General features: G+C 38.1%; 1 protein-coding gene across 8 annotated transcripts in view; it reads left to right on the top strand.

Moving 5' to 3' along the window:
- il1rapl1b (interleukin 1 receptor accessory protein-like 1b) overlaps positions 1-11,126 on the top strand; it is a 133,792-nt gene extending 122,666 nt beyond the window's left edge. For 5 of the 8 annotated variants that reach the window (XM_051123458.1, XM_051123456.1, XM_051123460.1 and 2 more), the window contains 4 exons: positions 3,923-4,069; positions 5,046-5,216; positions 5,936-5,980; positions 8,052-11,126. In XM_051123458.1, the coding sequence (XP_050979415.1) occupies positions 3,923-4,069; positions 5,046-5,216; positions 5,936-5,980; positions 8,052-8,782 (1,094 nt within the window). In that variant the 3' untranslated portion in view covers positions 8,783-11,126. The remainder of the gene's footprint in view (positions 1-3,922; positions 4,070-5,045; positions 5,217-5,935; positions 5,981-8,051) is intronic. The other 3 variants (XM_051123461.1, XM_051123463.1, XM_051123462.1) reach the window with 3 other exon arrangements.
- Positions 11,127-12,140: the final 1,014 nt, after the last annotated feature.

Below are 12,140 nucleotides of genomic sequence, written 5' to 3'. Positions count from 1 at the left end.
TCACCGGCGATGAACAGAGCTGCTGATGCAGACCTGCTGCGACACGAGAGCACGAGGGCGATGTCTGCTGGGTCTGTCGCAGCATGAACTCGGCAGCCATTTATAGCAGATTCATCTTTATCCACCCAGTGCGGCCGAGCAGAAACGAATGGTCCTCGCCGATTTAATATCACAGCAGCGGCAGGACTTTTTCAGACACTCGACAGAGAAGAACATCACAAATGCGTCGGTGGTTCTGGCCTCATCTGGACAGGTGTGATCAGCCCCTGAATGCCTGATGTCTGGTGGAATGACCTGCACTTCAGTGGGAGACAGTAACAGTATTTTCAATTTGTTACCGTAATTAAAAACATTTTTCAGGTGTCTGTATTTTATTGGAGTATTTTTATTTTACAGCAAGATACAGTAGATCTAAAAAAAATTGTACTTCCCTACATTTCAAAGCATAATATTGTACTTTTTTCTCCACTACATTTTTTAAAAAACATGTTGTTCCTCGTTATTTTGAACAGGACAAATTGTCACCTGCTCGGAGACACGATAGCGGTGTCTGATTCGTCAATAAGCTGATTCTTTTTAATGAACCTCCTAAATCGGTTAGCAAATTGCACAATTCATTTGTGAATTGGACTGATCGGATTGCTGCTGTTCTCGAGTCACGAACTCGAGACTCAAATGATCCGGTCAGAGCGAGGTTCCAGTAAAATGACTCACTGATTCAAATGATCCGGTCAGAAGGAGTCTCCAGTCGACAATTCACTGAATTCATAAGTCTGAATCTCCTCGGATCTTGAGTGTGCGCGTGACTGATGGTGCGAGAAGTTACTAATGCCGATTTATTGTAAATGAAAGTCATATTTAGGTCACCACTGTCGGTGGTTTGTTAAGTAAATCTGCTGTAGGGTGAGCTGTTTGAATGAAACAGCCCACTGAATGAAATGCTTGAATGCGGACATGTCCACGTTTACATACCACTGTCGTAATGGGGTAAAAGCGAAACATAACATTAATGCAAATTAATGCACATGCATCTAACCCGCTGATCAAGCAGTTTTAAATGAATTTTAACCTTTTAACTGTCAACTGTCCGTCCCCTCAGTTTACTGCACCATATTACCAATAAATCCTAATGTAATCATGACAAACTATACTGCGTTGGAAAGGTCTAAGACTCCTAAATATATGTTTTACCACTGTTTTGTGTTACAAATTGTGAAGGAAAAGTAATAGATTATTTTATGACAAGAGTGCACCTCAAAAATCTACATCCCAACAGGAGTTCTGACCTTTGTCACAAAAAGATTTTCTTTGTTGCCTTTTTCCCTATCATGCAATAGAAATCATAAGAAAGTAAATATCAATTGAAAACCTAAATTTTCAAAATTCATCATTTGAAAACCATTTTAAAATCATACATTGCTTTACCATAGAAATCATACATTGCATTACCATACTGTTTTTCAGTACATTTTGTACTCATTTTTAAATACAATTTGTTTATGTTGTGTTTTTAACTTGTTTGCACACATGAGGTGCCAGTAACCTAATTTGATATTTTAATGTTTAATGTTTTGTTAGCGTATGACAAGCCCCCCTTCACCAGGTATTTTGAGCTGTAGGGTTACATAACTTGTGTAACTTTTCAATTTATTTTTTAAAGTAATGTAACTTATTGCTTTTTATTACTTTTTGATTACTTTTCATAATTTTTAATAATTTTGAAACATGTAAACTAGGCAGTTAACCTTACAGTAGCACTCAACACTGATTACTGTCAGACTTTCAAAATCCCTTACCATTGAATTAAGATTATAATAAGAAAGGGATAATATACATCTTTATTTTGAAATAACAACTGACCGGATGTACATTATTAATTTGACACGAAGCACTGTTCGGAGTTTAAATATTCAAACGCAAAGCTTCTGTGAAGAAATCAGTTGCTAACAGGCGGCAAGTTCAAACTAGACAGACATTTAAGGGATACAGTGCAGTCATACCACTTTTATTACACAGCATTTCACCACATAAATAATTAAGTACTAGTACTTACAGTACTAGTTGTTAGTTATCTGATAATCCATTACAGTGTACAAAACAAAATGGTAGCAGCTGCGTTTGTATGAAACAATAGAGCGAGTCCACGATACCAGGATGGCAGAATTAAGAAATTGTAAACATAATATTGAATTGAGTCTTAATATTTTATTAGCTAACCAAACACAAAGCGTCCACCAAGAAAAACTATCAAGCGTGTAGTGTCGACTTAAGTTGCCCAGATGAGTCTGTGTTATTAGCTTTTACCAGTTGTTATTGAGGAATAACACACCTTGGAATGTCTTGACTGACCAATCAGAAACAAGCATTCCACAGAGCTGTGTAATAATTCAATTTAAAGCACAGCCACCACAAATGATTTACTTTGAGATTATTCTGAGGTTAAAGACAGATTTAAAATAATAACAAGAAATAGTTTAATAGCTATGATACTGGTTTTAAAATCAAATGTTTGCATAGTTATGACAGGAAACACTGGCATCTAACAATGCCTGGGAAAAAGCAATTATGCATGAACCCAAATAAAAAATAAAACATTAAGCATGTGTCCTTTTCTGTGTCCCAAAATCCTGAAACATTGGTGTCTCTTTTTAGAGCAGTCAATGCAATTTATGAAAGAAGTCAATTAAATCTGTAAGTGGGTGTGTGTGTGAAAAAATTGATGTAACCTTCTTTGTAATCATTAATATTTTTTAAAAGTAACTGTAATTTAATTACATTTTTTCTCAGTAACTGTAACTAATTAGAATTACATTTATTTTGTAATTAAATTACGTAATTCTGTTACATGTAAGTAGTTACTCCCCAACACTGCTTGTACTATAGTAATATTAGAGTATTGTTAGATCAGGTCCCCACGCCAGACAATTAGGATCCAGCCCCGGACACCAGATCCCGTCAGAAAATATCAGTCTTTCGGTAACAGGACAACTAGTCAGCAAGCTGTAGTTACCCCAACCCCACAAAAGATGCAGGACTCTAACCCACAGTAGATGCGGGACTCTAACCCACAATAACAGCAGGTTTCTGTCAGTTATGAAGTTGGCCGATGGAAGCCAGAGATGAGCAGAAGCAGGAGACGAAGTGATGATGGTAAAAAGGTATAACAGATTTTATTGAACAGTTTTAGTTGCGCATGTTTCAATGTTCAAACTTCGTCTGGGGAGTACAGCTCAAAGAACAATGATATATCAAACGGATTTAACATCTCATAAACCTTGAATTTCCATAAACATCCCCGTTATCTATTTCTTAGACCAAACAATTCATGAAACCCCACAATCATGGAACTGAACAATAATGAAAATGCATAAGCAAGGAAAATAATAAGAAATATAAAATATAAAAACATATAAATGAATAATATAAATGAACAATATATATGAATAGATGAATAAATGATAAATACTTAAATAATCAAATAAATAATTAAATATGAATTATGTGAATGACTAATGATTATAAAATGATTATTAAATGATTATGTAAATAAATGATTATAAATGAAATTAAAAACAAACATAAAATTTAAACACAACACAATAATTTGCATGTAAGGATCTAAGGATCCTTCAGTATCTGTACTTTTATTTTTGTACTTCACTTTAGTAAAGTAGTCGTGCCAACAGTCAGTGTGATCAGTCTGTGTTGGTAAACACAGGAACGCAGGAAGAGTTCGCTCTCTTTGGCATTTGTTTGACATGTTTAATACACACAGGATTGAATGAACAACGTCAAGCGTCCAAAACCGAGGGAGAGACGTTTCAGTCTGACCCGATCACGTTGTTGATTGACAGCACGAGCGTTTGCTGATGTATGTCGAGAGTGTTATAACTGTCTTTCTCTGTCTCTGTCTGTCTCTCAGCAGAACTCATGTATACGGTGGAGCTGGCTGGAGGTTTGGGAGCCATTCTGCTGATGTTGATATTTTTGGTGTCCCTGTATAAGTGTTACAGAATTGAACTCATGCTCTTCTACAGAAATCACTTTGGCAGTGAGGATGTGGATGGAGGTAAGAAATATTAGAAAGTCTAGGTAGAGCACTGCTATTCTTGTTTTGACTGCTATGGTGGATCAGTTTCTCCTTCTTCACAAATCGGGAATCTGTGAAGGCACAAGGCATTAAAACGCTTTATTGTCCAAATATATATTCATGAACATTAACATATTGCTAGAATGGGATTTGTTGCTGGTTGTTTTTGTGTCACCCTTGCGTCCCACAGGTATAGGCTAATTGCATATAGGGATACCAAAAAATATTGAAACGCCTAATAAATATATAAATCCTATTAAATAATCATAACATGTTTTATAAATAATTTCAGCACTCATTTCTGCCTTGCACAATGACCATATGAGCCAACACCTGCAGTCAGCTGTTTCTCTTGGCCTTTCTTCTAATTGCTTATATCAAATTAGTTGATGTTCAAATGTTTTGATCTTTTCAATTTTCTGATTTGAGTCTTGCTCCAGTGAGTCGTTACTTCCGCTTTCAGTCCAGTGAAGCCTGCGGTTGGTAACCGGTGCTTCTGAAGCTGGTGGAGAAGGCAGATGAGAAATAGAGAGGCAAAGGAACAGAAAAACACCTTTGACTTTAATTCGTTATCAGACATTCTGTTATTGTGCCTCTCCAGGTAGACAGAAGCTAATTTTCCATGGCCTGACAGACAGATACAGCTAGATACAGTAGATCTACTCAGTCGACATCAGTGTAGCACGTTCTGCCGAAGCCGATACCGAACCTGGCGCTTCCTCATGTAACACTCCAACTCATGATCTGCCGGACTGTCTTTCTGTCTCTGAGAGGTGATTTCTGTCCAAATAAACAGACGAAAACACCTGTCGTCTTAGAGCCTGTTGCCAGTGTGAAGGGAATAGTGTAGTTACTGCTCAGGATCATAAATGCTGCTGCAGTTGCAGGTTATGCATGCTGCTCGTGTGGTGGAAACCCGTTTCACTGTGATTTTCCATTCTGTGTGTGTTTTAAGAAAATAAAGACTACGATGCATATGTGTCCTACACTAAAGTGGATCCAGACCAGTGGAGTCAGGAAACCAGAGAAGAGGAACGTTTTGCTTTGGAGATTCTGCCAGATGTTCTGGAAAAGCATTACGGGTATAAACTCTTCATTCCTGACAGGGATTTGATCCCCACTGGAAGTAAGTTGCATTCGTTTGTAAGTGTGTTTGTGTGTGTGTGTGTGTGGTCTGTGTGTAGTGCAGCAGCTTCATCCTGTTGAATCTTTCATGTTTCATCTTTAGTTTCAGCATCATTTTTCATTTCAAGTACCTTTTGTTTGATGAGCATTTTAGTTTGGTCTTTAATTTTTTTCTCAATTCAATGTAATAATTATTACAGTGCTTTGAGTGAAGCTTCCTGTTCATGATTTGCTTGTGTTTGTTCTCTCGTTCACTTGTATGTTTTTGTTTGCTGGTTCGACTCGACACGTACATCTGTCTTGCCCTTTTCACTGGAACATTTGCGTGTGTGTTTTGTCTACATTCATGTCTGTTGTCCGGGGACTGTTAGATGTTAATATGGGACGAGGTGCTCACAATCAGGGCTAAGAAAGCATTGATTTGTGTTTGCGTTTAGAAGTTATTGGCTCTTCACTGAGCAGCTTAAGCCGTGTTCACTGATGTGAACAGCTAAAATGAAGGGAAGTGTAAGTCTATGTTACTCTGTTAGCTCTGTTAGCCCTGCAGCTACAAGTCCCATATTAAACTGGATAAACTGGTGATCGTAACTGAAAATCCTAAGGCAAAAAGACACAGTTATGCCAGTTTCTCTTGTGGAAGTCCTCGCTGGTTTATTTCTCTGATTGACTTTCTGCTGATTTGGCTGATCAGACTTTCAATGTTGAAATATTTATGTCTAGGTTTCAGCAATGATCATTTCCAGGATGACACAAGACTCCTTAGAGGTATTCTTCCATGGCCTTTTCCACTTGTGTCAACAAATCTGACTCGCGCCTTTTTGCAGACTTCACCTTTGGGGGAAATTGGGACGTGGCGCTGAGTTGAACCGGGATTCAGGTTGAGCCGAACACCATCATATGTTGTGAATGTAGGAAATGATATCGACTTGGACGAGTCTAAGGGACGAGTCTAGGCTTTGGAAGTTTCTGCTTTTAGAGAGCGAGTGATTTTGGACGGATGGGGTTTGAACAGTGTTATTATATTCTTCCTTTTTGTTGTGAAGTAGGGTTAGAGTGAGAGAAACAGGGAAGACATATGAGATAAAACTCACAGAGCTTGGTCACTGCATTAAACATTTCTGTAATAAGGTCTTTTTGACTAGATGTGTCACTGTACTGGTGTAGTCATCTAACACACACAGACACACACACACACACACACACACACACACACACACACACACATAACTCTCTCTTTCACCAGATTAAAGCCACAGTTGCGACCAATGAATGAAAGTCATTTGCAGCCCCATTCGTCAGGTTTAGACCAGAGTAGTGCAGGTCTGAATGCATTTGGTTTTCTCAGAAATGCTGTATTAGATCAGTATATAAAACTTAGGAAGTCTTGTTCAGATCCTTTGTGAGTTCAGGATTTGTGTTCAATGTCTGTCCAGTTCCCCTGTTCTGTGTTTTCATTGAGTCATTCTGCTGTTTTTATTTCACATCTTAAGGCTGGAATGTGCTACATGGCTTTTAAAGTCTAAAGAGATTTTAAGACAGTAGGCATCATACACTTAACGACTTTGTAATAGTCATGGAAAAGGGTTAGGGTTAGGTTAGGGCATCAGACACTAAACGACTGAGGATCAGATAACCCTAACCCTAACACTACCAGACTTTAAAACTGTTCCGATCGCAACAAACTCATGCAGAAACGTGCGCCTTGTTGCTAGGAGACACATCACAAATTAAAACAATATATCAGCTGAAAATATCAAACTTGTTTTTTGTTAAGAAAAAAAAGCTCTGTATAAATAAATGTGAACATGTTTGATATTCTGCAATTGCATGGATTCATTGTCTGAAGTATGACCAAAATCTTTTTTGCTTTAAATAAGGTCTTTATGATATCAAAATTTTTCATTCTTGTCACCAGTGTCAATATCACAAAAGCTAATACTAGCCTACATTAACAACAACAACCAAAAAAAACATTCAGCGATTACATAATAAGTAACTAAATTACAAGCAATAGAACACAAAACGCCATTAGAACAAATAAATAAGAAATGCTACATCCATTGTATAAAGTAATCAAATGCATAAAAATGCTGCATATTATTCATTGTGTCAATTAAATGTATATTTCTTCTTAAAGTTACAAAAGTGATTTAGCCAAGAGCAGTGAGAGATTTTCTCTATTTTATTGTCTGATTATCATGAATGACAGACACTGTGCTCAGAAACAGTCTCCGACAGTGCTCGCACATAGGCAAATGAGTTTTCTTTCACTGCTGATTGTGTTTCACTGACTTAAATTCACTTGTTCTTAAATCGTAATGCTTAAAAACTTGTGCAGACGATACGTTTTCGTGACCCCTTTGCACAGCAACATCACATGAACGTGTAACCACAATAGAGACGGTCTCTACCGGTATCGCCCACCCCTAGTCTGAAGCTAAAAAATTAGAGTCCGTTACCATCATACCCATCATACAAAGCTGTAGAGTGTATTCCAGCCTTTAGTGAAGTTCTTTGATAGAGAGTTTCACTCCACACCCAGTGCTATGGCCGCATTTACACTGAACAAAATGGACTTCAAATCAGCTTTTTTCTTCATAAATTGCTGGTAAATTTCACCAATAATTACAGCGAGTACAAAAGCAAGTTACACATTCAGTTAAATGTTACTTTTTGAAGTCTTAAAAAACATACAGCAGTTTTGTGTTTTCTTCTCTTTTATCTGCATGCTGTGATTTTCAAAGCAAAATAGGTTGAATAAAAACAAGAATGATAATGATATTTTCGCCGGATTTGAAGACGTAGAAGCAACTGACGTTCTTTCTCTCTCTCTCAGCCTACATCGAGGATGTGGCTCGCTGCGTCGACCAGAGCAAGCGTCTCATCATCGTCATGACGCCCAACTACGTGGTGAGACGCGGCTGGAGCATCTTTGAGCTGGAGACGCGGCTGCGCAACATGTTGGTCACCGGCGAGATCAAAGTCATTCTCATCGAATGCGCTGAACTGCGGGGAATTATGAACTACCAGGAAGTGGAGGCTCTCAAACACACCATCAAACTGCTGACGGTCATCAAGTGGCCGGGACCCAAGAGCAGCAAGCTCAACTCCAAGTTCTGGAAGCAGCTGCAATACGAAATGCCCTTTAAGCGGCCCGAGCCCAAGATGTCGCACGAGCAGGTGCTGGACGTCAGTGAGCAGGGGCCGTTCGGAGAGCTGCAGACCGTCTCTGCCATCTCCATGGCCACAGCAACTTCTACCGCCATGGCCACGGCGCATCCTGAGCTGCGCTCGACGTTCCACAACACGTACCACACGCAGCTGCGGCAGAAGCACTACTACAGGAGCTACGAGTATGACATTCCCTCGTCCGGGACCCTCCCGCCGCTGTCCACGCTGGGCAACCAACACACCTACTGCAACATCCCCATGACTCTGCTGAACGGCCAGAGAGCACAGGGGAATCCGGCCCGCGAGCAGCAGCAGGCCCTGGAGGAGCAGCACGTCAACAACGCCATGCTGCCGCTGCTGCCCCGGGAGACCAGCATTTCCAGCGTGATCTGGTGACAGCGTCGGGAAGGGACGTTTCTCTGAATGGCACTTATTAAGACCCTTAAAAAACTGCTGCTGTTGACTTTGCACCATGACTCACACGCAGGGGTTGGAAACTGAAGGGATGAGGGGGGTTCATTCTCTCACAGACAGCTCGTTCATACTCTCTCAAGGAATACAGGGTCTTGTACATATGTTTGAGGTTTCTTTGTAGCATTGGGATTTTTTTCAGATTTGATCTTTTGTTTGATACTTTTTTTTTTTCTCTCCAAATGTCTGAGTTGTCCATTCCCCTTATAAAATGACTGAGCAGAGACACATGAGACAGAGTAAAGGCTGACCTGTTGTTTTTCTCATGACTTGTCGTTTTCAAGTACAATATTGTTTTCCGAGTCGTTATAGAATTTGTGGAATTGTGATGTTCTTCTTTTGAGATTTTTTTTTTTTTTGTTTGTTTTTTTTTTTTTTGTGGTCGGTCAATGAGATGTATCTACTTTGAAGAAAAACACCATTATGCAAACGCTCCTGAGGCCTGAAAGCTCTTCTTCCTAAATGAACGACCGAGCAGACGACGTTCAAGAGGAAAAACTAGATGTCGTTATGATGCTCTGGTGTCTCTGCTGCTCTCTGTTGCTCTAAGCTATTGAGACTTGCTGTTAGAAAAGAAAAACAGCTTTGCTGTTCAGCTTGATAGGGAGAACTTAAGAAAAAAATGTATTGTTATTTTAAAAGAAAAAATATATATTTTTATAACAAAAGGATTTGCTTGTAAAGAGACACAGTAGGTCACATTTCATTCATTTCATTAATGGAAGCACTGGAGGGACATTTTAGCTCATCAATTTCAGAGAGAGAGAAAAAACTGAAATATTTTTAATGTTCCTGTTAAATCATGGATGAGCAAGGGAAAAACAGTTGTTGCTTTTTATTTTCCCCACAGTACCGGCATTCATTTCCAAGTGTGCATAATAAATAGATCTGTATTCAATTTATAGTATAATTATCAATATATATATATATATATATATATATATATATATATATGCTTGTGATACAAATCCATGTCTCTAAATAATTACATGATTTGTTGTGTTCACTGCACATTAAAACCTGTTAACCTCCACTGTAGTGCCTCCTGCTGCTCCACCACAAACACCATCCACAGGTTAAGAGCGGTACGTTCTCTCACCGTTTCTGAGGTACTGCCATGACATCACTGCTCTCCAGCTCATCCGTGTTTCTCGTTCTACTGTAGTGATCGTAGAGGGGAAGGAGCAGACCTGGGCCAGTTTTTACCTCATTTTATACTAAGGGCCAGTCCTGTTTCAGTCACTAGGGGCAGCTTACACACCTCTACTCTCATCGCTTAACAGCAGAAAAGCAGAGTGTCAAGTGAATGTCTGGTGTATTTACAGGAGGGTCATTTTTCAGCTCTCATTCTCTGGACAGTCCAGGTGTTTATTCATGAAGCTGCCCCGTCACACACAGCCAAGATGTTCAGTTAAGCGTTAGACACCTTTTTTTTTTTTTTTTTTTTAAATTAGCCTCACTGTTAGTCTAATGAAGGCTTTACAAGTCTGAAGTGAAACCAAAGCTGGCAGTTACCGATGGGTACATATATATTGCCTTCTCAGATTCGCTGGTGGATATCCGGGGAAACCAAACCAGGAACTAGTGTAGTTGAGATGGCTTATGAGGGGGAAAAAAACATTGTCGTACCAATCCATACAGAACAGCATAACATTATTGCCAGAGCCCACGCCCTGTTCGCAGTGTTTATTTGATCAGCAGTGCCAAAAGAGTCCTTTTTTTTAATATTAGGAACAGATTATATGCAAAAATCTGCAACTCTCAAAGGTGGCAAGGAGAACAACAGGGTCATGCCAGCCTTCCCATGAAGCGTTTCATCCCAAACAGACCCCAGATTCCCAGTTTGTAAATGTCAGCTTGGTTTAGAATAATCTGTTGGTGCTGAGGACACCAATCTGGTTATTTACACATTATTATTTTAATGATCATATTTTTACAAGGTTTTTTTCTTGTATTTTATATTATATTGTGTAAATATCAATTGAAACGGTAATAAAATGAAGACAATCTAGTCACATTTCATGGAGAAAAAAAAATGTTGGCATTTTCCAAAAGAGTGGCAAATTGTTTCATGAGCATTTCTGATACTACTGAACAAAATAAGAATAACAACAACAACAATAATAATAATATATAGCACAGAATTTGTCTCTGGCACTTTCACCAATCTTACACTAAAGATTAAGGTTCTGTTTGTCTCCTGTTTTTGAAATGTTCTTTTTTATTCTGTATCTGCAATGTTAATTGAAGAGAAACTATCATTAATAAAATACACATTTAATAATATTTCATGTCATCCAGTTTCTTTGAATGTAGTTATTTTAAAAGTGAAACAGGGTAAGTGTGATATAGTGGGAAAGCAGAATATTGAGATATTCAGAAATACAGGTCAGTTAAATTGTTCACATTTCTGTTCTGTAAGTTGGTGTAGATACTTTATACATTACATGCAACATTTTGCTTTTTGAACATCAAATCGTTTGTGCAAGAAATGAGATCCAGCAGGTGTGCATGCACAATGCATTTTTAGGTTGCAACAAATGCTGCTTCTTGCGCTACCACAAAATCACAATAATAAACTGGAATATATTATATTTTCTACAGAAAAATTATTGGGGAACCCTAAGCCAAGACACATACAAGCATTGTGTACAAATATTAATAAACAATCATATTATAAATCCAAAATGAATGCAGGCTATTTTAACCCTGTTAAGTTTGTTAAGTTATACCTTACGCTTATAGGGTGGATGCTTGGAATCCACTTTGGAATTTAAGGATAGTCACATAACATTTATGCACTTAAATTGGAATTCAATTTTGGAAACAGATCATTTGAATACCTGAGCTTCCCTCAATAGTGCAGTTGGGCAGACCATAAAATTAAACTCTTTCCCCACCAGCGTTTTTTTTTTTTTTTTTTTTTTAAGTTGCCAGCCACTGCTAGCATTTTTGCACTTTCACAAAACTTTAAAAATATTCTGTCAATTGTGGGGAAAGAGTTAAACTAAACCAATATTGTTTTAGTGACTTGTTTTGTTTTTCCCACATTGTCTTGCCGTTACAGTCATGTATGTATGTGCACATATAAGGGCTGTTAGTCGATTCAAATTTATAATCTAATTAAATATGTGATGTTTTGATTAATTAATCGAATTAATTGCACATCAAATTTCTCTGAGAAATTACTTCCAAAAGATAAGTCATTGTTGTGTAAAGAATCAAACAGACATTACAAAGAGTAGCTTCAGCAAGAAATTATTTGTTTAATAAAATGTACTTT

This window comes from Labeo rohita, chromosome 11 (assembly GCF_022985175.1).
Source record: "Labeo rohita strain BAU-BD-2019 chromosome 11, IGBB_LRoh.1.0, whole genome shotgun sequence".
Lineage (NCBI taxonomy): Eukaryota > Metazoa > Chordata > Actinopteri > Cypriniformes > Cyprinidae > Labeo > Labeo rohita.
Note: the sequence above shows the minus strand (reverse complement) of the source record. Positions and strands in the feature narration are given on the sequence as shown.